The sequence below is a fragment of the Panthera tigris genome, chromosome B2, assembly GCF_018350195.1.
Source record: "Panthera tigris isolate Pti1 chromosome B2, P.tigris_Pti1_mat1.1, whole genome shotgun sequence".
Taxonomy (NCBI): Eukaryota; Metazoa; Chordata; class Mammalia; order Carnivora; family Felidae; genus Panthera; species Panthera tigris.
The window spans coordinates 75,215,353-75,240,156 of NC_056664.1; the positions used below are offsets into that span (position 1 = coordinate 75,215,353).

The 24,804-nt window shown below is 37.2% G+C and overlaps 1 protein-coding gene across 5 annotated transcripts in view; it reads right to left on the reverse strand.

Annotated features, from left to right (window-relative positions):
* The window catches only part of CEP162 (centrosomal protein 162), a 113,855-nt gene that overhangs the window by 25,361 nt on the left and 63,690 nt on the right, over positions 1 to 24,804 (reverse strand). For 4 of the 5 annotated variants that reach the window (XM_042986755.1, XM_042986754.1, XM_042986758.1 and 1 more), the window contains 7 exons: positions 22,537 to 22,663; positions 21,168 to 21,331; positions 20,075 to 20,179; positions 12,377 to 12,589; positions 8,164 to 8,816; positions 4,161 to 4,302; positions 1,754 to 1,852 (listed from right to left, as the gene is read on the reverse strand). In XM_042986755.1, the coding sequence (XP_042842689.1) occupies positions 1,754 to 1,852; positions 4,161 to 4,302; positions 8,164 to 8,816; positions 12,377 to 12,589; positions 20,075 to 20,179; positions 21,168 to 21,331; positions 22,537 to 22,663 (1,503 nt within the window). The remainder of the gene's footprint in view (positions 1 to 1,753; positions 1,853 to 4,160; positions 4,303 to 8,163; positions 8,817 to 12,376; positions 12,590 to 20,074; positions 20,180 to 21,167; positions 21,332 to 22,536; positions 22,664 to 24,804) is intronic. The other variant, XM_042986757.1, reaches the window with a different exon arrangement.

Consider the following 24,804-nt stretch of genomic DNA (forward strand, 5'->3'; position numbering starts at 1 on the left):
ATTATAGTACAAAAGGCCCTAGCCAGAGCAATCAGGCAAGAAAAATAAAGGGCATCAGGATAGGAAAGAATTAAAATAGTCTCTATTTGCAGGTGACATGATTTTATATATAAAAAATTCTAAAGACTCCACCAAAAAACTGTTAGATCTAATCAGTGAATTCAGTAAAGTTGCAGGATACAAAATTAACAAAGATCAGTACTGTTTCTGTACATTAATAATGAACTACCTAAAAAAGAAAATGCTACCATTCAAAAAGCATCAAAAAACAGGATAATACTTAGTGAATTTAAACAAGAAGGTGAAAGATTTCTACACTTAAATCTACAAGACATTGATAATGGAAGTAGATACAAATAAATGGAAAGGTAGATAGAGGTAGAAAGGCAGAGATGCATTACAAACAAGCAGTAACCAAATAAAACAGAATTTGCTAGTGTTAAAAGATGTATATTGTAGTTTCTCTGTGGTCACAAAGAGACAGGGGTTTACCCTCCTTTCTTAAACAACCAGAACAACCGAGGACATACGAAACTGTTTTCAAACATCAGCTTAACAGCACTGCAGGATGGTGATTCATGTGAGAAGGGAAACACAATAGATGAACTCAATGACTGCCTACTTTGTTGCCCAGAGGGTTTCGAAGCCAGTGGAAATGGCAGCCTGAACAATCTGGGAGCTAATGTAGGGCTGGGAAAATGAGCTGTTCCCATCAGCCTAAGAGAAAATCCCTTTGAGGACCCTCAGGAGGTTATCAGTAGTGGGAATAAATAAGCCCTGTTAACATAACTATTATAGATATACTGTTTATTGAAAGGCAGATTGTCATTTCATTCAAAAGATGGAGTGTTTTAGTTTTCTAGTAAATAGGCTTGAAAATCATGTATTGCAGCTTTTATATTTCCAAACTATTTTAGCTATTCTTAAACTAAGAACACACTGTAACTTAACTAAAAGTGATCTTAATCTTTATCTTGCAAACATTAGAACAGACTTCCTTTTATTGCTTTTCCCCAAAATTTTACCTTAGGTCTGTGAAGTTCTGTTAACTTATTGCTTATACAACAAAGTTTATGTACATCTTAAACACTGAAAAGAATGCACATGTTGAACCACAGCCTTTCAATTACTGAAACAAGATTTTTTAAATTGACAGTTATGTAACTGTGGAGTATTTTTATATTAATCTTTTCATAATGCAATTATGTTTTTCCTGTATGGTTTAATAAATTCTTGAATAATAAAATGTGGTGGATACACTTCAAAGAATGGAATGCACAGTTGTCTGGTGTTTTACACTTTCTAGAATCAAAGGGATCTTAGAGTAATAAAAACGGTGAGTTTCCAGAAAGATCTATCTCCTATAATATTGTTACTGGGGATCCAGCATCACTGTAATGACTACTTCAGTTATTTCTTAACAGTATCAAGTACTTAATACAAAAATGACCTTAACCATCCAATTTTTCCTCCTAAAACAATCAAAAGAACCAAATGCCCCTCTCCCTATTTCCCCACTGCCCAGAAAAATCTCAAAATCAAATACAAATATATAAGAAACTTATTTACCCATTGAAGAGTTTCACCTGGGCAAAGCAGACTAACTATAAACAAGTTATTACTTTTTTGATGTGATACTTTCAGGTTATTTCCATTTATACATTTAAGTTAACAAAAATTAATACAAAAATAAGAATATGATTGAAATGGCTAAGAAACAGCTTTTTAGTACAATATTTTTGTTACTTCTTACCTCTTTCTGTAAGATTTCTTCTCGAACTTGAGAAACTACCAGAGACTCCTGTTTACCCTGCAGTTCGTTAACTTGATTTTGGAAATGTTTTAGAAGTACCTATGAAATTATGTTAGAAGTACTGAGTTAATAGAACTCTTCTCAAACATTATTTGAAAAATATCAGAAAACCAACTAATGACGTGTTTTTGTAGCAAAAAAAAAAAATCCTAATATTTTTAAATTACCAAATTCTAACAAAAATAAAATGTCACAGGAATCAAGTTCATTGAATAAATTAAGCTGATTGAATACATTCATTATTTTCTTTCAATATTTAATGGAAAGTATCACATGTATGACAAATAATGGCTGTGTAACTACTTGGCTTCTTTATCTCTAATACTTTTCTTCTGAAGGCCTGAAAAATACCTTTTAAAATAAACCTCTGTAAAGTCTAAGCATTTTGAAGATAGCCAATACTGTCTTTATCACTTTGTGATTAAGTAGAATAATAGCACAAGCCTATTAATAAGCATGAAATAAATACCATGCTTATATTTTTTTGGCAACCTGAAATAGATACTTTCATCAAGGATCTTAAAACTTAGGAAAATATGCATCTATTACCTCTAATACTTTTACTGTTTTCACCATCAGGCTATGCTGACTTCCATTTAACTTATAATTTACAATATTATATTTAGAACTTATAATTTACAATATTACATTTAGAACTCTGGGAAAGTAACACTTAGGGCAGGCACTATGGCATAATGACACTACTTTTCCCACCTCTCCCAACTACATAATATATAATAACTTGATATAATGTTTATACTGCCCACTGACACCCTACTCCTATGGGGAAAAAAGCCAGATAAGTTATCTGCAACTGCTGTACAAAGATTGGGTGGCTCAGTCGGCTAAGCGTCCGACTTGGGCTCAGGTCATGATGTCGCTGTTCATGGGTTCTGTGCTGACAGCTCAGAGCCTGGAGCCTGCTTCGGATTCTGTGTCTCTCCCTCTTTCTGCCCCTCCCCCACTCATGCTCGCTCCCTCTCTCTCTCTCTCAAAAATAAATAAATGTTAAAAAAAAAATAAAAAGCACTTTCTCATTGAAATATTAAAAGAGTCAAAATTCTTTGTTTGAATTTAAATTACAGACCTCATTTCACACTAAAATACCCCAAATGCTTCAACATGCATCTTCTTACAAGGACATCTCACAAAACCACAACAGCATTTTCTTTAATGTTTATTTATTTTGAGAGAGAAAGAGTGTGTGTGTGTGTGTATGTGTGTGTGTGTGTGTGTGTGTGTGTGCGCACACATCCATGAGTAGGAGAGGCAGAGAGAAAAGGAGAGAATGAATCCCACACTCAGTGCAGAACTCAATCTGGGGCTCGACCCCATGAGATCATGACCTGAGCCCAAATCAAGAGTTGGATGCTTAACTGGCTAAGCCACCCAACAACATTTGTATGCCTAAAAAATTTACAATAATCTCATAATATCTAATACCCAGTCCATACTTAAACTTCTTAGTTGAGCAATTTGTTTTTAATCAAGATACTATTAAATGATTATTAAAGGGAGAAATAATGGTAAGATAACTGTTTCTTGAAGTCTTTCTCCCTCAGCTTGTTTTTAAAAATTAAAACCTAGAGAAAAGAACACAGTGGACCCATATTCTTTAATTTGATTTACCAACTGCTAACATTTTTGCCATATTTGCCTTATTTTTCTTTCTTTTCCTGGGATACACCATTTGAAAGTAAGTTGCAGATACAAATTCTATTTTAATGCTGTTTTTTTTCAACTTGCTACCATCACAGTAGATAATCATAGATATTCCTTGAAGATATACACACTAACCAAAAAGGAAGATACACTTTTTTAAAGAAATGTGGATAAGCTTTCAGCATATTCTGTCATAATTCTAAGAAGACTGTTTCATAATGGCTACAAGCTGTGTGCATATCTCTGTTCATTATTTTATCCCTAGTGCTTCATTGTCTATAGACCCCGAATCATTATTTGTTTAATGAATGAAAGATAAATGGGCAAGAGAATGACTAGGATAATTACTTGTCAGCTGGGACTTGGGTAGAGGGAAATGATTCAACATTCAAGTTCAAGTACTCAGTTCTCAACCACAAAATGTGATTGACCATACTTCTACCATTTGTTACAAATGACTTAGGAGAAGAACTATTTGAGAAATACAGGGACAAAACTGTGAAACCACTTATTTAGAGAGAATAGTTTTAAAGTAGAATAGTTAAATGGTAACGGCATCCTCTCCTACTAAAAAAAATCAAGTCAATATTTTCTCATTTCTACTAAAAAGTGAAGTTAAATGTTCTGTTAACAGTCCTGAAAAAAATAATTTTAAAGCCAAGGAAAGATTGTTAAAGTTGTCTACCTCTTGAGTTGCTATTTTACGATTTAGTTCAGCTACTTTGGAAGAAGAATTTTCTACTGCATTTTGGCAAAGGAGTTTCTCTACTTCCCTCTGATGAGATGCTTTGAGAGATGCAATGTGTGCTGCAGTATCTTCCTTGACCCTGTAGAGCAAATCAAACAAAATCACACATAAAAACAGCTCTTCAATTCAGAGTTAGCATAAAAATAGTGCAGGAAGCTTGGAAATTAAAGAGGCATAGGGAAAGAACACCATGACTTACTGCACTTTGTCAGATGCTTTATACATTATTGCTTGTGAGTTCTTACAACCACACCATGAGCTCACTATTATTTACTGAATTTTATAAGGGCAGAGTTCAGTTTTGGAAAGAGTGATGTCTCTGGAGTTCAGATTAGGAAGTTGCAGAGCTGGGGTTCAAGCCCAGCACAGTGTTAGACCTCAAAATCTGGGCCTTCCACTGGCTCCCTAGCCTGGGGCTGTACTTTCTGAGAGAATGGAAGGTTCTAAATGTTCTGTCTGGATTTAAAGCAAGGGCCTAATATTTTATCTTCTTTTGTTTACTTTTTTATTAAAAAAATTTTTTTTTTACATTTATTTATTTTTGAGAGACAGAGAGCACAAGTGGGGGAGGGGCAGAGAGAGAAGGAGACAGAATCTGAAGCAGGCTCCAGGCTCTGAGCTGTCAGCACAGAGCCTGATGTGGGACTTGAATTCACGGACTGCGAGATCATGACCTGAGCCAAAGTCAGAAGCTCAACCGACAGAGCCACCCAGGCGCCACTATTATTATTTTTAAATGTTTGTTTGTTTATTTATTTTTAATGTTTACTTATTTTTGAGACAATGTGAGAGACAGAGTGCAAGCAGCGGAGGGGCAGACAGAGGAAGGCACAGAATCTGAAGTGGGCTCCAGGCTCTGAGCTGTCAGCCCAGAGCCGGACGCGGGGCTTGAACTCACGAACCGTGAGATCACGACCTGAGCTGAAACTGGACACTTAACTGACTGAGCTACCCAGGCGCCCCAATGTTTATTTATTTTTGAGAGGGAGGGAGGGGGGGGGGAGAGAGAGAGAGAGAGAGAGAGAGAGAGAGAGAGAGAGAGAGAGAATGAATCTGAAGCAGGCTCCAGGCTCTGAGCTATCCTGAGGCTTGAACTCACAAACTGTGCAAGCATGACCTGACCTGAAGTCAGCCACTTAACTGACTGAGCCACCCAGGCACCACAAACATTTTATCTTTAAGATAAACTCAGATTTTTTGCCCAGATTCTTAATCTGGGTAGTCACATTTCCTTTTAGAATTTCTAATTTCTTTTTCTCTAGGCAATGTTCACCAGTCTGTGCTCCACACATATGACTCCAGGGCTAGCTGCCATGTCAGGTAACCAAAATAATATTTACAGTAATTCTTTAGGACCCAGTGTAATTTGCACCTGATTAGTCTGGATTATTAAATGTGAGAGACTACTGATTTGTGTGATAAAATTTATGCATTAAAAGGCAGTTTAATTAATAAATGGTATGTTTAATAAATGGTAAAGTTCTGATAAAGACAATACATTTCTTACAGATAAACATTTTCTTTCTTATTGGAAAAGTTATTAAAAAAATGATAGGATTTAAAAAAATTTTTTTTAATTTTACATTTATTGATTTTTGAGAGACAGAGTGAGACAGAGCGTGAGTGGGGGAGGGGGAGAGGGATAGAACAAGGCACAGAATCTGAAGCAGGCTCCAGGCTCTGAGCAAGTGTTCAGCACAGAGCCCAATGTGGGGCTCGAACCCACAAACTGTGAGATCATGACCTGAGCTGAAGTCAAATGCTCAACTGACTGAGCTACCCACGCACCCCAAAAAATGATAGGATTTTATTCAAAGCAGATATTTAGTGACTCACTGTTGCTATAAACAAATTTATCAGTTGCTCATTTGACTATATGAACATTTATTCATGGAAACAGTATGGAAAAGCATAAAAATCTAAAGCACTTATGACACAACTGAACTAAAGTAAAAAAAAAAAAAACAAATAAACAAACAAAATACCCCACTGGCCTAAATCTGGGATTAGGAAAGGTTATATTCTTTACTTATCAGGCCCAGAGCTGCCTGAAAAACAGATTAAGCAATACTAAAAAATTATAAATTATATATAGGAAAATTTATAGGATAAATTTCAATTTTTTCTAGGAAAGAATGCAATTCTTTCCTAATAGCTTTATTTTTATTATCACATTGAGAACTAAAAACACAAGGTTTCAATATGGAAGCATTCAGACACAGCTGCCCATCATTCAATAAGCATTTGTCCGGTGCTTGCTATGCTCACTCTGCTCCTTTACCATGTTGCAAAGAAGTATAATCTTACATCAGTTCTCAAGGAGTTACCAGGCACTGTCTGATTAGTGCTTTCTTGATATTCAATACTGGCACATGGTATATAAGTTATGGAGGAGTTGGAAGTGAGAGCAGGAAATTTCCTGAGAGGCTCTAGGAGATATTTTGTGGAAGAGGTAGCACTTGAAACATGAATGAGCAAAATGTAGTAAAGACCTTCAGCAACTAAGGCCCACACAGAAGTCTTGTAATGGTGATGGCACTTGAGAAGCCACATGGAGTAAGTTAGTCGTGATACTTCAGGAAGCTGGGATTCAGTGGAGGGCAGAGTAACTCAAATACAGGGATATTTAAGAATATTAATGGTTTTTAAGCAAAATGATTAGGGGAGACAGAAACAAAAATCAGGGAGATTAGGGTGGGATGCTGTAGTAAAGCAAGTAAGGCTGCACTACAGTAAGGTAGAAAGTGAAAGGAGACCTATTTATAAGGAAGCACCCCCATAAACTGTGAGCCCAAGAAATAAAGGAGGTAAAAGCTGGACTTGACAACTGAAAAAATATGGTGCTAGATGGAGATGGGGAAGCTGTGAGGGGAGCTAGTTTATAGGTAAAAAAAGGAATAAAATTTGAGATACTACTGAGTCTAAGAGGAATAATCCAAAAAACCCCAGTAGATTTAACATCTGAGCTCAGGGAAGAAAACAGCCTTGAAAAGTAAATCGGGTTTGTGGTTCATAGAAGCCATAAGAATACATGAATTTAGCAATGGATAAAGAACAGAGAATAAACAGAAAGTTGAAAATAAACCCTGGTAGAAGTCTGTTTTTTGTGGAAGGAGAAAGAAGAGTCAGGAGTCGGTTAAAGGTACAGGAGAGGCGCACTAGTCACACTCCCTAGTGTGAGTCATGGAGGTTATGGGAGGAAGCCATTTCAAGAAAGAACAATGTCAAGGAGAATGAAAATGGAGAAAACACCACTGGACCAGAAAAGAGCACTACTGAGAGATCACATTTAAAAGAGTGCTGAGGATAAGAGTCCCGGTTAAGAGGAAGTGAGTTGCAAATAAGACGCTACTTGTGGAAAAGTGTTCCTGACAGAAAGATGAGTAGAGACTTGGTTTGATGATGGACAAAAAGATCTGAGCATGTTAGAAGGCTCAGAGGAAAGACAGTAGACAGTACCTGGTGATTCTGAGAAGGAATGAGCACAAAAGTTCTTTAAGGCATGAATGGATGTGATCACTAGATTAACTTTAAGAGTTATTTTGGAAAAGAGGATCTTTCCTCTTAGAATGTCAGCTAGTTTTATAATAGCAGTTTTCTGCAGTCTGCCCATGGCAGTCATAAATGATGACATTCATTTATAAGAAGGCCCAGTGGGTCAGCTTATTAACACCATCTGGAAAACTGCAGAAAGACAAGATCGGTCAGCCCAAGCACATGGTTTGGGCTGACAGAGATTCAGGTTTATCAGGATTTGGCCTTCAACAGGTAGAGGATCCTACTCTGAAAGAGATCTATGCTTAGCAATGCAGTACAACTTCATAAAATTTGGTGATGAATTCAGTTGAGGGTAAAATTGATAATCTAGAGGAAATCTATCTTATAATTTTGGCATTTTTATCTTTTTATATCCCCATATATTTACAAATTCACATTTTACCTTTTCATGGAATTTTCAAATTGGGTCACTGCTGCTTCAGATTTCATCTTCAGCTCATTCCTCTCCACAATTAATCTCTCCAGTTCATTTTTCAATTTGCAGTTTTCTTGTAAAACCTCTGAAACATGGGAATCAGTAAAAGTGTGTGGTTGGTAACGCTTGCCATCCAGGGTTCCAGGGAATGCGTTAGCACTTCCTTTACCTGAATGCAAACCATCTTTCTTCCCCCTTTTTGTAGTCACTTCCTCTCTACCCTTAGAGTTCTGATTAGACAGCATCATCCTTCTCTCCTTCTGGAGCCTCTCCACAGTTTTTGAAAGGTCTTGTATTTCTCTCCCCTTCGCAGCCAGCTCCTCGTTGAGTCGCACCAGTTTAGCTTTAGCATGAGCCTGTTCTACCTGGAATTCTATAGACTGGAAATCGTTACCATCTTTATTGTTTTTCTTGAGTTCCAATTCAGCATTCTGATGTTTAAGAATGTCTATTTCAGCTTCAAGGTTTCTTACAGTGATTTGATGGGCTTCCTTGATGTCGTCGAGCTCCTTCTCTAGTGCTTCAACCCTGGAGGAGCTGTCAGGCTGGTTCTGGGGTGCTTCCTTCAATTTGCAGGCAAGTAGCTGCTCCTGCTCCTCTAGTCTCTGTTCATACTGGATCTGCAGAAAGGAATCCATGTAACATCAAACCACTGCTAAGCATGTCACTTGTTCCCAAAGCCCAGCATTCTACTAGGTCCTACCTATTCCTTCATTCAGGCATTCATTACATGTTCTGATGCTTCTAGCTCTGTTCCCTGAGTCAGTCCAATGGGCTGAAGTCCTAATCTTTAAAGAGCATAACGTTGTATGTTCTCAATATGTTGTATAATTTCATAATTAGCGTGTTGCTTTATAAACATTATATAACACATTCCTCTACACCCCAAAATTTATTTTAAGTATCACAATCAAACCTATTATTGTGTACCTTTCACTATGCAAACTGACAAACTATACTCTGAGGATAAACAGGGAAAGATATTGGGGGTGCTGAAATCTTTAAGAGATAGCCCGTTTTCAACTTGCTAGTATCAATTTAGGAATCTCATAGGGAGTAAGTCAGCTTGGATTTGTCACACTGCAGCTTTATTATTATAAACAAAATAGCCTAAGTAGGTTACTCTGCAGAGGGGGCACAACAGTGTTCATTCATTCAATGAATATTTATTGAGCTACCGCTGTGTGCCAGGCACTGTACCAGATTCTAGAGATAAAGAAGTCCAGCTCATGCCTTCAAACAGTTTATAGCCTGGTCAGGAGAGCGATGGAAAATTTCAGTGTCCTATGATAACTGTGATAATGGGCCTATGAATATGGTGCAAAGAGGACGAGGCTCCCCCTGTGTGCCTGAGAGAAGGGGGAAGAGTGAATAGAGGGAGCACATTTAGGTTTGGGCTTGAGAGAGGAATGTAAATTTGGGGATAAGTGGAAGCAGGGACATTACGGAAGGAGGAAGAACACCTGCAAAGGCAATCTAATGCTTGGTGTGTATTGGGAGCCAGAATGAAAGGAAGAAGTGATAAAGAGTGAGCAGAGACAGGAATGGGATGGGCTAAGGAAGCACAAAAAGAGAAAAATCAGGGTGAAGAGATTTAGATATATAAAAATCAGGTAGAGGGTTGGAATTCTAGCCTCTATGTGGTCACTGGAATGTTAATAGTAGCTGTAATTACTATAATCATTTATTGAATGTTTGCTATACTCCACATAAGGCAGTAGGGCTGTTTACATATATTTTGCCACTCAATCCTCCCAATATCCTATGAATTAAGGACTAACTAATTAAAATATTTTAACATCTACTCTGTGTCTTGAATGATGGAACACAATGGTGAGTAAAAGCAGAACAGTTCCAGCCATCACGAAGTCCAGAAGCTAGATGGGGAGAGAGATCACTCATGATCCAATCGAAACAGCTGTGAACATGGTAGACAAAATGGAGAAGTGCATGGAAAGTGCCTATAAGATAATTTGTCTACCAGGGAGTCCACAAAGGTTTCACTGGGGTAGCAATGCTTGGATTAAGAGCTAAAGGGCAGGAACATCTATCTCAACTGAAAGAAGTGGGCAGAGCATACCAGTCAGAGGTAAGTGTACAAACTTCTGTGGCTGCAGGAAACATGGCAAGTAGGAGAAACACATATGACTGGATGAGAAAGCAGAGTGTGAGAACACACTGGACAGCAAGAGGGGTGTGGCTATACATGGATTTATAAGCCATTTATTTAACCTAAGAGGAACAGGAAGTTATTGAGGGATATAAATAAAGGTAGGGGTGTGTGTGTGTGTGTGTGTGTGTGTGTGTATGTGTATAAGACACAGATATGAAAATATAATTTTGGCTTTAGCAGCAAGAGCTGATTAGAGGATGGAGTGATGTGGGTATATGTAAACTAGTCAGGAGATTACAATAGTTATCCAGGTCATTGTTTCTTAATGATGGCAGCCGAGTAACACGGTGATGAAAAGGAACAGAGGAATTGAAAAAAATTCAGGAGAAAAAGTGGCATACTTGGCAATAAGTCAGTTGTAGATAACAACTCCTCTTACATATGAGGAGACAGAGGCTCAGAGGGTAAAGTAACTAGTGCAAAGTCCGGTCTGGGGACTGGAGGTTGGTCTGACCCTAGAAAGCCTGTGTGTTTTCCATCATGCCACAGTCTCCTATGGATAGGAGGCAGTCTGATAAAGGTAGTGTGGGGGTCACATGAACCTGATGGAAGGAGGTCTGTGGTGAGTGTTTAGGGGAATGGAAGAAACTGATCAGTCACAGCAAGAGGATTGCCAAGTAGCACCGAGCAAATTCCCAGGATCAGACACCTAGACACCCGTGACAGCTCTCCTCTCTCAACTATGCCACCTCCTCACAAACACAGATCTGTGTGAGAGGAGGAGCAGAGGAAGAGATGGGTGAGCTGGAGCAGAAGGTAAGGGAGGTAAGTATGGTTGAAAAGAGGGTAGTTAAAAGAGAAGTACGCCTTGGAATTTAGGACAGGAGAACAAAGAAAACCAGGTAGGGGGCTGAGAGATTTGAAAGAGTATGAAATAAAGTAAAGCCAACTTCCTTGACACGACCTTAAGTTACCTAGCAGGCCAATGTACTTCCAGGTTTTCAACCTTTTACTGTTTCTGGAATCTAATATTCTATCATCTGTTGCTTCTCTCAAGATAGAAATCTGTGGCCTGTGGATTTGAGGCCTCTGTCACTCACCAGCAATAGCACCTCAGGCAAGAAGTTAAATTGTGAACATCCGTTCCCTCATCTGTGAAGCAGAGTAGCAATATCTGTTTCTCACTGGTGATTGGAAGGATGATGCAGGATGAACTAAAATGTTCGTGAAAGCATCTAGCAAGAATTACTGCAGAAACTGTGTGCTAAACAAATTTTTTAAAGTAAATTAAATATCACATCTTCTTTCATACTTGGTCATCCTACTACTTGTATTTTCTGATTCATTCCTCACAAAGGATTAAAAAACTCAGAAAGTAAGACATTTTCAACCAACATTGCCCTGCTCCCTGCTCTACTCCAAAGATATTCTTCTGTCTCATTTCCTCCCCCTTGTCTAGGGAAATTTCAAGAAAGTATTTTCTTTTTTTTTTTTTTTTAATGTTTATTTGAGAGAGAGAGCACATGCACAAACAGGGATAGGAGAGGCGGGGGGGGGGGGGAGGGGAGGGAGAGAGAGAGGGAGAGAATCCCAAGCAGGCTCCACACCACAGTGCAAGATCCCAACATGGGGCTTGATCTCATGAACCTTGAGATCATGACTTGAGCCAAAATCAAGAGAGGGCTGCTTAACCTACTGAACCACCCAGGCATCCCTCAAAAAAGTATTTTCACCCATGGTAACTAAAAAAACATTTTATGCTGAATATACACCAGACATGTTTTACTTTGCCTTTTCATAACTTAATTACCACTAATTCTAGCATCACTGAGAGGAACACTGTGCTTGATTTTCTATGCTTGAAATAAAAAGAAAAGTAGATAAAGAAGAGCAAAAAAGATAGGATGGGTCTAGATTTCTTTTGCATCTACTGACATGCATGGTAAAGGTTTTACAGGGAAGGATGTTTAAAATTATTTGTTAAAATGAGACCTAAGAAGTGCCCAGCTCCCACAATACTGAAACCTTGAGATCTGAGCCCCATGTCCATGGCTAGATGGCACCCACCTTCATCTTCTGGAACTGTTGTTCCATGGTACGAAGGCTTTTCTTTGCTTCTTCATCTTTGCCCTCCAAATCAGCCTCTAGTTTTTTTATCCTTTTCTCCATAAAGTCCACTGTATTTCTATCCACTGTATCACCAGCTGCTGATGCAGCCAGTATTAAAGCAGGTAAAGAATTGGGATATCTTCTCTTTAGAATTCCTTCCATTTCCTTAACCTATTAAAATATTTTTGCATATATGTAAGATCACAAATATATTAAAATTAAGCAGTTTCATGTATAAATTTAGATTATGCTCTATCAGTCATGTCTAGATTTCAAAGAGATGTTTATATCATATCACAAGACTGAATCATATGCACAGAAACACAGATTAATTTCAAATTTTACATCCCTAGATTATCTGATTTTAAAACCCTGTAGTTTAATGTCTAATTTAGTACTGGTTACTGGTTAATTTACAGAAATCCTCTTACATTTATCCAAAACAGATCTTGGGACTTTCTACTGTACTAGTAATACCCAATATTTCTGAAGAGAAAGCTTTTTCCCTTCCCTTTTTCCCACAGACTCCCTTTGATGATTGTATTTATACTATCTATTGATTGAAAAATGACATCTGCATATGAATGTACAGAATTTGTACAATAAACACACAGCTTCCTAAGCACCTGCCCCTATGTGCAACAATCTCTACCCTACCCCAACCTTCCTACAAATGTCCCCCTCCAACTGAAGTTTTTTTTTTGTTTTTAAATGTTTATTTTTTTTTTATTTTTTAAACTTTACATCCGAATTAGTTAGCATATAGTGCAACAATGATTTCAGGAGTAGATTCCTTAGTGCCCCTTACCCATTTAGCCCATCCCCCCTCCCACAACCCCTCCAGTAACCCTCAGTTTGTTCTCCATATTTATGAGTCTCTTTTATTTTGTCCCCCTCCCTGTTTTTATATTATTTTTGTTTCCCTTCCCTTATGTTCATCTGCTTTGTCTCTTAAAGTCCTCATATGAGTGAAGTCATACGATTTTTGTCTTTCCCTAATTTCACTTAGCATAATACCCTCCAGTTCCATCCACATCGTTGCAAATGGCAAGATTTCATTCTTTTTGATTGCCAAGTAATACTTCACTGTATCTATATATACCACATCTTCTTTATCCATTCATCCATTGATGGACATTTGGGCTCTTTCCATACTTTGGTTATTGTTGATAGTGCTGCTATAAACATGGGGGTGCATGTGTCCCTTCGAAACAGCACACCTGTATCCCGTGGATAAATGCCTAGTAGTGTAATTGCTGGGTTGTAGGGTAGTTCTATTTTTAGTTTTTTGAGGAACCTCCATACTGTTTTCCAGAGTGGATGCACCAGCTTGCATTCCCACCAGCAGAGTAAAAGGGTTCTCCTTTCTCTGCATCCTCGCCAACATCTGTTGTTGCCTGAGTTGTTAATGTTGGCCATTCTGACAGGTGTGAGGTGTTATCTCACTGTGATTTTGATTTGTATTTCCCTGATGATGAGTGATGTTGAGCATTTTTTCATGTGTCAGTTGGCCATCTGGAAGTCTTCTTTGGAGAAGTGTCAATTCATGTCTTTTGCCCATTTCTTCACTGGATTATTTGTTTTTTGGGTGTTGAGTTTGGTAAGTTCTTTACAGATTGTGGATACTACCCCTTTATCTGCTATGTCATTTGCAAATATCTTCTCCCATTCTGTTGGTTGCCTTTTAGTTTTGCTGATTGTTAACTTCGCTGTGCAGAAGCTTTTTATTTTGATGAGGTCCCAATAGTTCATTTTTGCTTTTGTTTCCCTTGCCTCTGGAGATATGTTGAGTAAGGAGTTGCTGTGGCCAAGATCAAAGAGGTTTTTGTCTGCTTTCTCCTTGAGGATTTTGATGGCTTCCTGTCTTACATTGAGGTCTTTCATCCATTTTGAATTTATTTTTGTGTATGGTGTAAGAAAGTGGTCCAGGTTCATTCTTCTGCATGTCGCTGTCCAGTTTTCCCAGCACCACTTGCTGAAGAGACTGTCTTTATTCCATTGGATAGTCTCTCCTGCTTTGTCAAAGATTAGTTGGCCATACGTTTGTGGGTCTGTTTCTGGGTTCTCTATTCTGTTCCATTGTTCTGAGTGTCTGTTCTTGTGCCAGTACCATACTGTCTTGATGATTACAGCTTTGTAGTATAGCTTGAAGTCTGGGATTATGATGCCTCCTGCTTTGGTTTTCTTTTTCAAGATCGCTTTGGCTATTCAGGGTCTTTTCTGGTTCCATACAAATTTTAGAATTGTTTGTTCTAGCTCTGTGAAGAATGCTGGTGTTACTTTGATAGGGATTGCACTGAATATGTAGATTGCTTTGGGTAGTATTGACATTTTAGCAATATTTGTTCTTCCTATCCAAGAGCCTGGAATCTTTTTCCAATTTTTGTGTCTTCTTCAATTTCTCTCATAAGCTTTCTATAGTTTTCAGTGTGTAGATTTTTCACCTCTTTGGTTAGATTTATTCCTAGGAATTTTACAGTTTTTTGTGCAACTGTAAATGGGATGGATTCCTTGATTTCTCTTTCTGTCGTTTCATTGTTGGTGTATAGGAATGCAACCAATTTCTGTGCATTGATTTTATATCCTGCAACTTTGCTGAATTCATGAATCAATTCTAGCAGTCTTTTGATGGAATCTTTTGGGTTTTCCATATAGAGTATCATGTCATCTGCAAAGAGTGAAAGTTTGACCTCCTCCTGGCCGATCTGGATGCCTTTTATTTATTTGTGTTGTCTGATTGCAGAGGCTAAGACTTCCAATACTATGTTGAATAACAGTGGTGAGAGCGGACATCCCTGTCTTGCTCCTGACCTTAGGGGGAAAGCTCTCAATTTTTCCCCACTGAGGATGATATTAGCATTGGGTCATTCATATATGGCTTTTATGATCTCGAAGTATGCTCCTTTTATCCCTACTTTCTTGGGGGTTTTTATCAAGAAAGGATGCTGTATTTTGTCAAATGCTTTGTCTGCATCAACTGAGAGGATCATATGGTTCTTGTCCTTTCTTTTATTGATGTGATGAATCACATTAATTGTTTTGCAGATATTGAACCAGCCCTGCATCCCAGGTATAAATCCCACTTGGTCGTGATGAATAATTTTTTAAATGTATTTTTGGATCCGGTTGGCTAATATCTTGTTGAGGATTTTTGCATCCATGTTCATCAGGGAAACTGGTCTATAGTTCTCCTTTCTAGTGTGGTCTCTGTCTGGTTTTGGAATCAAGGTAATGCTGGCTTCATAAAAAGAATTTGGAAGTTTTCCTTCCATTTCTATTTTTTGGAACAGTTTCAAGAGAATAGGTGTTAACTCTTCCTTACATGTTTGGTAGAATTCGCCCGGAAAGCCCTCTGGCCATGGACTCTTGTTTTTTGGCAGATTTTTGATTACTAATTCAATTTCCTTCCTGGTTATGGGTCTGTTCAAATTTTCTATTTCTTCCTGTTTCAGTTTTGGTAGTGTATATGTTTCTAGGAATTTGTCCATTTCTTCCAGATTACCCATTTTGTTGGCATATAATTGCTCATAATATTCTCTTATTATTGCTTTTATTTCTGTTGTGTTGGTATTGTTTATTTTTTGAGAGAGAGACGGAGAGATAGAGAGACAGAGCATGAGCAGGGGAGGGCAGAGAGAGAGAGAGAGAGAGACATAGAATCTGAAGCAGGCTCCAGGCTCTGAGCTGTCAGCACAGAGCCCGACAAGGGGCTCAAACTCACAAACTCTGAGATCATGACCTGAGCCAAAGTCAGACGTCTAACCGACTGAGGCACCAAGGCGCCCCAAGTTTAATCTATTTTTAAAATTACAGTTACTTCTTTCAATTAGAAAGCAAGGAGGGTTAGATGATATTTAATGAAGTCTTCACAAAACACTACTTTTCATTTAGTCTAATAAGCAATAACATATTTTATGGTCTTTTTGTGAGAAAGAACTGTACCAGGGTCTACAGAAATTAGAGCTTGATATTATATATGTACATATGTTTATATCTGTTTTTGTTAAATTACAGTTTAGATGTGTTTGAAAAACATATATTAAAATAGTAAATTCTTTATTGAATAGTTTTCTACCTCTGAGCATACAATAAAATAAAATAAAACCTGAGAGGCAGTCTAGTGCACTGGTTAGAGCTTGTTTGGAGTTCAGATTGTGCCACCAGCTTTATGACCTGTGTCTACTCCTCAATCTACATTTCTTTTGCCTCACTGGTAAAATGGGAATGACAATACCAATTTCATGGCATTGGCACACTTAAGTGAGGATCAAATGACATTTATCTTGGTAAAGTGCTTAGCAGAACACCCAGTATACAGCGAGGGCTTGATAATGTTGGCTTTTATTATGATCTGGTCTCAAAAACTACACCCCCTAAGGCAAGATGCATTGCTGGTACTTAAAATCCTATATATAACTTGAATATTGTTCATGTTAGGCATTGAATATTGTTCATTTACAACATTTATAGTAAATATTTCCAGTCATGAAGACTGCTTGCACTTTCCTATATGCACCATAAATTGAAATATATCCAGATACAAATATCGATAACTTCAATTGTGACATTTTCAAAGTTTTGCTTTCTCTGGTATTAAAAATCTAGTTATTTGAAGTAGATCTAAGCATACAAAGATACATACATACACATATACAAAATGTATATTGAAAAGAGAAGAGCTAGATTTTTAAAAAATGAATGTTTTTAAGAGACTTTTAAATATAGAGAAAAAAATGAGGGTTGTTGGAGAGGTTATGGGTGGGTGGATGGGCTAAATGGGCAACAGTTAAGGAAGACAGTTGGGATGAGCACTTGGTGTTATATGTAGGTGATGAATCACTGTATTCTACTCCTGAAATCATTATTGCACTATATGCTAACTTGAATGTAAAAAAAAAAGAATGTTTTAACATATTTATAATTAATGCATTCACTTAAAATTTTAAGAAATATTTCAACATAATTTTGATATCTTGAAGTGCTTATTACATTTTTGGGGAAAATTAGATTTTACTTTAATTTTCTTTAATTTTGCTTTTTAATATTTTTCTTCGGTCATTGATATTCTCATTGGAAATTAAACTATGGAATATTCCATTAAATAAAAGTATGAATTAAAAATTGCACATAATCTGAAATTTTCATTATAACAGGCATCTAATTAATTGGCCCCATTTTTAATTATGAACTATTTAGAAAATGAGATTTTATTTTATATATTTTATTCTATTTAGAAAATGAACTATTTAGAAAATGAGAATTAACCTATTTCAGAATATGGCTCCAAAATGATTCTGAATACACTGTGATATACCTTTACTTTAAAATATATATTAAGGTTTAGGGGCGCCTGGGTGGCTCAGTCGGTTAAGCCTCTGACTTTGCCTCAGGTCATGATCTCACAGTTTGTGAGTTTGAGCCCCTTGTTAGGCTCTGTGCTGACGGCATAGAGTCTGCTTGGGATTCTCTCTTCCTCCCTTTCTGCCCCTCCCCACTCTCTCTTCTTCTCTCTCTCAAAAATAAATAAACATTAAAACAATAAATATATAGTAAGGTTTAAAATCATTAGGATGGAAATGTTCATGGGAACAGAGTAAGATCTGAAATGTACACACAGTAAACTATATAAAATATTATTAATAAACAATATTTTAGAAAGATATAGTCTAAAATGGTAAGCCAATACATTTTTTAACAAAAGCATTTTTTAATTTTTATTTATTTATTTTTTTAATTTTTTAATGTTTATTTATTGTTGAGAGTTTCAGATTCTGTGTCTCCCTCTCTCTGACCCTCCCCCATTCATGCTTTGTCTCTCTCTGTCTCAAAAATAAATAAACGCTAAAAAATTATTGTTGAGAGAGAGAGAGACAGAGCATGAGCAGGGGAGGGGCAGAGAGAGAGGGGGACACAGAATCCAAAGCAGGTTCCAGGCTCTGAGCTGTCAGCACAGAGCCCGACACGGGGCTCGAACTCGCAGACCGCGAGATCATGACCTGAGCTGAAGTCGGTTGCTCAACCGACTGAGCGACCCAGGCGCCCCTATTTTTTTATTTTTGAGAGAGAGAGAGTGTGTGAGTGGGGGACGGGCAGAAAGAGAGGGAGACACAGGATCTGAAGCAGGCTCCAGGGTCTGAGCAGTCAGAACAGAGCCTGACATGGGGCTCGAACTCAAACCATGAGATCATGACCTGAGCCGAAGTTTGTACTTAACCAACTGAGCCACCCAGGCACCCCTTAATGAAAACATTAATAAAAGAGGAAGATAATTTGTATTCAGTGCTATATTTCTAGTCAATATGATTTACCATTTCAAGTCTTAATTTTGCTTTTAAGCATGCTTCATTTGTTTTCACTCTGTTACATTTAGTTCTGCATTCATTTATTAATTCCCAGATATGGCGCTGCACTGGAGATACAGAAGGCAAACAAGATAAGCCAGATCCCTGCTTTAACAGCATTTGTACTCCAATGGAGGAGAGAAACTAATAAAGTAAATCAACAAGTAAATAAAATAACTTTCTAAATTATTTCTCTTAAAGTCATCAAATAGGGAAGTAGTTGCTTTGGTCTTTTCTCTCTCACAATTCTGGATGGCTTCGTCTACATTAGCTAATCTAAATCAAAAGCACTGAAAAATAGGCAAGCAATCCTGTACTATAGTTATTTCAGAATACTTCTAACTCTTTAAAATACCTCTGTCCTATTCCTCTCCTGGCTACTAAGCCAAGTTACCGACCATACCTTTTACTATAAGAACAGGTCCTGTAAAAGGAACAAAAAGCTAATTTTTTAGTTTTCCTTCTCTCAGAAAACTGGGGTAATATTGAGCCCAGTGATGACCTCACAGTTTTGGGTTTGTGATGGAATAGTAACTGTATATTTAAGTGTCATGACTTGACTATAGAATTATGCTCCCTTATGCACAGGGCTGGAAATCCTTCTTTCGTTTTAATAACTGAGTTATGAATACAAATGCTAAATTACAGAGTTTTAAAAACAAAAGGAAAAAGTTAATATTCCACCCCACATATGACTACTTTAATGAAAAAAATCTTTATCCTAATAAGCATTACTACATAATTTTTGAAAAGGTCTCCCAGCTACACTGACCATAAAATGAATACTTCTAAGCTTGACGGTGAGCAAGAACTCAAAATGACGGAGCTTTTTGGAAGGCTAAATGTTCCATTTATTTCCAGGGTGTTTGCAACACTTCTCAAGCACTTCTAACATGTTCCCAATTTAAAAGTCTCCTTTCCTGTACTCCTCTCTCACCAAACTTTTATGAGGAGAAGGAATCCTAATTCTATACCCAGAGTTTTAAAATGCTGCTTCCTTCTTTCTAGATGTCTAATAGAGCTGGAATGAAAATAACCTTTCACCCATAGGTCTACCATCAAATGAGGCAGAGCAGCCTAAAAATTCTTCATGTATAAAGCCACAAGTTGTACAAAATGATGTTTACTACTTTTATGGCTGTCACTTTAAATATTATATATAAAGAATATTTAGAGGGCAGTTCTATATTAAAATAAATGAATAAAAGTAAGAATTTTCAGGTTGACTATGTTTTGTAGGAACTACTGAAATAGCAGAAAACAAAAATTCTCTGTATAAAAAATGCCCTAATGAAAATTTACCCTGAACACATACTTGTCGCTCTAGGTCTTGAATTTTTTTGGCATCAGCTGCTTTCTCTTTTAAACGTATCTTCTGCTGAATACATGGATTTCCAGATTCAGCTTTCAATTTCTCAACCTGTCAATAAGTAAAGAACCTGTTAAGCATATTTAAAACATACCAGAGAAACACCAGGAAAGAAGCATAATGGTAGGTCATTCATTCATTTATTAATTCCCAGATAGGGTGCTGTGCTGGAGACACGGAGGGCAAACAAGATAAGCCAGGTCCCCGCTTTAACAGGGCTTGCACCCTGATGGAGGAGACACATGATAAGCTAATAAAGTAAATCAACAAGTAAATAAAATAACTTCAGAGAGTGACACATACTATGAAGAAAATAAAACAGGGGCGCCTGGGTGGCTCAGTCGGTTAAGCATCCAACTCTTGATTTCTGCTCAGGTCATAATCTCAGGTTCATGAGACTGAGCCCTGCGATGGGCTCTGTGCTGGTAGTGTGAAGACTGCTTGGGATTCTCTCTCTCCCTCCCTCTCTCTTCTTCCCATTTGTGCACATGCCTGCATGTGCATGCTCTCTCTCTTTCTCTCTCTCTCAAAATAAACAAACACTTAAAAAAAAGAAGAAAATAGAGTGAAAGGGTCAGAAGAGGGCAGGATTGGTAGCTCCATTAGATTACAAGATCAGGGAAGGTCTTTCTAAGGAGAATTTGGAGCTGAGACTTGAATGAGGAGTGAGACATGGAAGAACGTAGGCCAGAGTAATCGAGATGAAGGCAACCGGTGGAACAAGCTTGGCATGTTCAAGAATCAGAGAGAGTTTTGATGTGGCTGCAGGACAGTGACTTGTGGAGTGTGATACAGATGAGGCTGGAGAGACAGGCAGGCAGGGTTCAGACCATACAGGGACCTGACAGGTTGTGATAAGGAGCTTGGATTTATTCTCAGTCTATTCTAAAACAGACTACACATCTATGAGCAAACCCAAACCATCTATTTTAATTGGCAGAGTTTATAGTACTGATTTAATCACACTTACAAGGCTAAGAAGAACTAATTGTTGAATAGGGTACATCTACAGAAATACATTCTCAAATGATCTTATTACCGCAAGTTTGAGCTTCTCAATTTCTTCATTTGCTTCTTTAAGCCGAAATGCATCTTTATCCAGAAGTTCCTGATTTTCAGCATACCATTGTAATCTTTTTTGCAGGCGACTGATTTCTTGTTTATGTGTTTCTTCTAGAATTTTTATTTCATATAATTTTTCACCTATAGGATGAAACTCCTATAAGATGAACTCCTGAACTTGATTATAATTTCCCAAAATATGGAAATAAATTAAATTACATAGAAACCAATGCCAATCTAATGAAAGCATTATGAAAAAATAATAGGCAAAAAAAAAAATTAGTCTTGGCAAGGCAGTATCCAGTTTAATCTGTTAATAAAGAGAGATGAACATTGTGTTCATAGTCCAACTCCTCAAATTCATAGCAAAGTTGGCTGTGTATAATTTTTTTTTGATAAATCAATTGTTTTCCCACTGACTTTCATAATAAAAGCAAAGTCATTTCCATGGGACAATAAATGTTGGATCCAAGAGATAATAAACATGAAGCATCCCTATAACTATATTAATAAATTGCAATGGGAAACATTAGAGAGTTTCCATACAGGATTTCATTTAACACAACAAACATATGATGGGTATTATTATTATTATTCTATTTTACAGATGAGGAGACTAAATATAATTTTCTAACAAACAGGTGGTGTATATCTCACAGTGAAGATCATGGTATCACAGTGGAGAGGTCTTACAAGGACTCTTCCGATCTACTTTTCTAGTCCTGTGTTCTGTCATCCTAAACTCCAATCCACAGGTGCACTCGATATATGCTCATGAAGCAAGCACACTCCAGCAACCTCCCTTCATTCCTTCACTTCTGAGTCTTTCAATCTGTCAGGACCCGGCTCAAATGCTACTCTTCCCTGAAATCCCTATTTAGTACCATGTCTCATGTTATTTGTATTTTTTTTCAATATTAAACTTTTCTGCATTCTTATTTTCCCGTGTTTTCCCTGATGGGGAATGTCACATTTATCCTTGTGTTTTCTATAAACATAGGTGTAGTGTTATTTGTTCATTTGGCAAATACTTAAGAGCCTTTGTTTCAGACCCAGGGATAAAAAGGCAGACCATACCCTCAGGAAGGTCACAGACATGAAAATGAATAGACATAATATGCCACAAATTCAAAACAATCCTTGATATTCTCTGATCCTGCAATTAGTCCTGCCAAAAGCAACTAACCCACCTATTAATAACTTTTTTTTAAAGTTTCTAAAACTACAATATACTTCAAGAAGTAGGATTTTTATTCCTTGAGTAGTAATAGCAACTGCTATTACTTAAATTCAAGATTAGAACAGTTACGAGTATAAAGGTAAACTGTTTAAGCTCAGTGTTTTACCTGTGGCATAAGCAATCTGATCTTTGGCTTGGTCTCTCTCTTTCTTCATTTTTTCCAAGTCTACTTCAAGGGCTTGTTTGTCTTGCTTCAGTCTTTTGATGTCTTCCAATAAACAGTTTTTTTCTTTCTTGATATTCATAGAATTACAAAAGCAAATTATTTCTGGACGCAAAAAGTTGTGGCATAGGCTCTCTTTCACCCCACCTATCATAAATACTCATACATATTTTTTATAAATACATATATACAATAAATATCCTATTAGTTTCAGGTGTGCATCATGGTGATTTGTTATTTGTATACATTATGAAATAATCCCCACAATAAGTCAAGGATCTGTCATAAGTTATGATGTGTCATCACACAAAATTATTACAATATTATTGGCTATATCCCCTATGCTGTATATTATATCCATGTGTCTTATTTTATAACTAGTAGTTTATACCTCTTAATCCTCTTTACCTATTTCACCTGCCCTCCAATCTCCCCACCACTGCTTCTGGTAACCAACAGTTTGTTCCCTGTACCTATGAGTCTCGTTTATGTCACATATAAATGAAATCATATGGTATTTGTTTTCTTCTTATTTCACTTAGCACAATACCCTCTAGATCCACCCATGCTGTCACAAATGACAAGATCTCATCCTTTTTTATGGCTAAGTAATGTCCAGTGTGTTTATCTATCACTGGATGCTTACATTGCTTCCATATCTTGGGTACTTTATGCTGGAAGGAACATAGGGGTGATTATCTCTTCAGATTGATGTTTTCTGTCTTCTTTGGATTAATACCCAGAAGTGGAATTACTGGATCATACAGTTCTATTTTTGATTTTTTGAGAATCCTTCATTTTGTTTTCTATATTGGCTGCACCAATTTACATTCCCACCAACAGTATATGAGGGTTCCCTTTTCTCCACAACTTCACCAACACTTGTTATTTTTTGTCTTTTTGACAATAGTGAACCTGACAGGTGTGAGGTAATATCTCATTGTGGTTTTGACTTGCATTTCCCTGATGATTAGAGATGTTCAGCATACTTTCATGTGTCTGCTGGTCATTTCTATACCTTTGGAAAATGTCTACTCAAGTCCTCTGGCTGTTATTAATCATGTTATTTGTGTTTTTGATATTAATTTGTATAAACCCTTCATATATTTTGGATATTAATATCTTATCAGATATATCACTTACGAGTATCTTCTTCCATTCTGTAGACTGCCTTTTCATTTTGTTTATGGCTTCCTTCACTGTGCTTTTTAGTTTGATATAATCCCATTTGTTTTAGATTTTGTTGGCTTTGCCTGAGGCAACTGGTTTGAAAAAAAAAGCTAAGATCAATGTCCAAGAGCTTATTGTCTATGGTTTCTTTTGGGACTTTTATGGTCTCAGGTCCTATATTCAAGTCTTTACTCCATTTTGAATTTATTTTTATATAAGGTATAAGACAGTAGTCCACTTTCATTCTTTGGTATGTATCTGTCCAGTTTTCCCAATACCATTTATTGAACAGATTATCCTTTCTCTATTATACATTCTTGCCTCCTCTGTCTTGGATTGACCACATATGTGTGGATACTTTCATGAACTCTCTATTCAAGAGAGGAATTGTTTTAAAGAGATGGTGAGTTTTTCTCCTCTGTCTGAAATTCTCTGGTGGCTCCCATTCCTCTCAGGATAAATCCAAAGTCCTTACCATGATGTTCAGTGTCATGTAACCCAGCCCTGCCCATGCCTCTGAGCATATCTACTATAAATCTTCCTCTTCCCACTCCAGTCCAGCATCAGAGACTTCTAGCTGTTATTTGAACATAACCAGCACACTCTCACTCCAAGGTGTTTGCACTTACTGTTTCCTCTGCCTTTAGTGCTCTGCTCCCAGATAGCCAGGTGGCTCACTCTTTTACTTCATCAGGATTTCTGCCCAAATGAAACCCCAGGAGGATCTTTCCTGATTACTTTTTCTAAAACAAAAACTTTCATCCTAACCCCTGAGTATGTTGCTTTATTTTCTTGTCACAGAACTTATCACTACCACCTGACATATGTTTACTTGAAAGCAGAGATTTTACTCATTTTTGCATGAAAAAATACATTAAAAAAAATGCTTGGCACATAAAAAAGGTTGACTGAATGCTAAATATGCCTTACATTCAACACTACTCTCAATAGCTCCCATTCATCTCGACACAATCATACTTAATCCTTCAAAGCACAGTTCAAATGAGGCTATTCCTGATAATCCCTTCCTCTGTGCTCCCA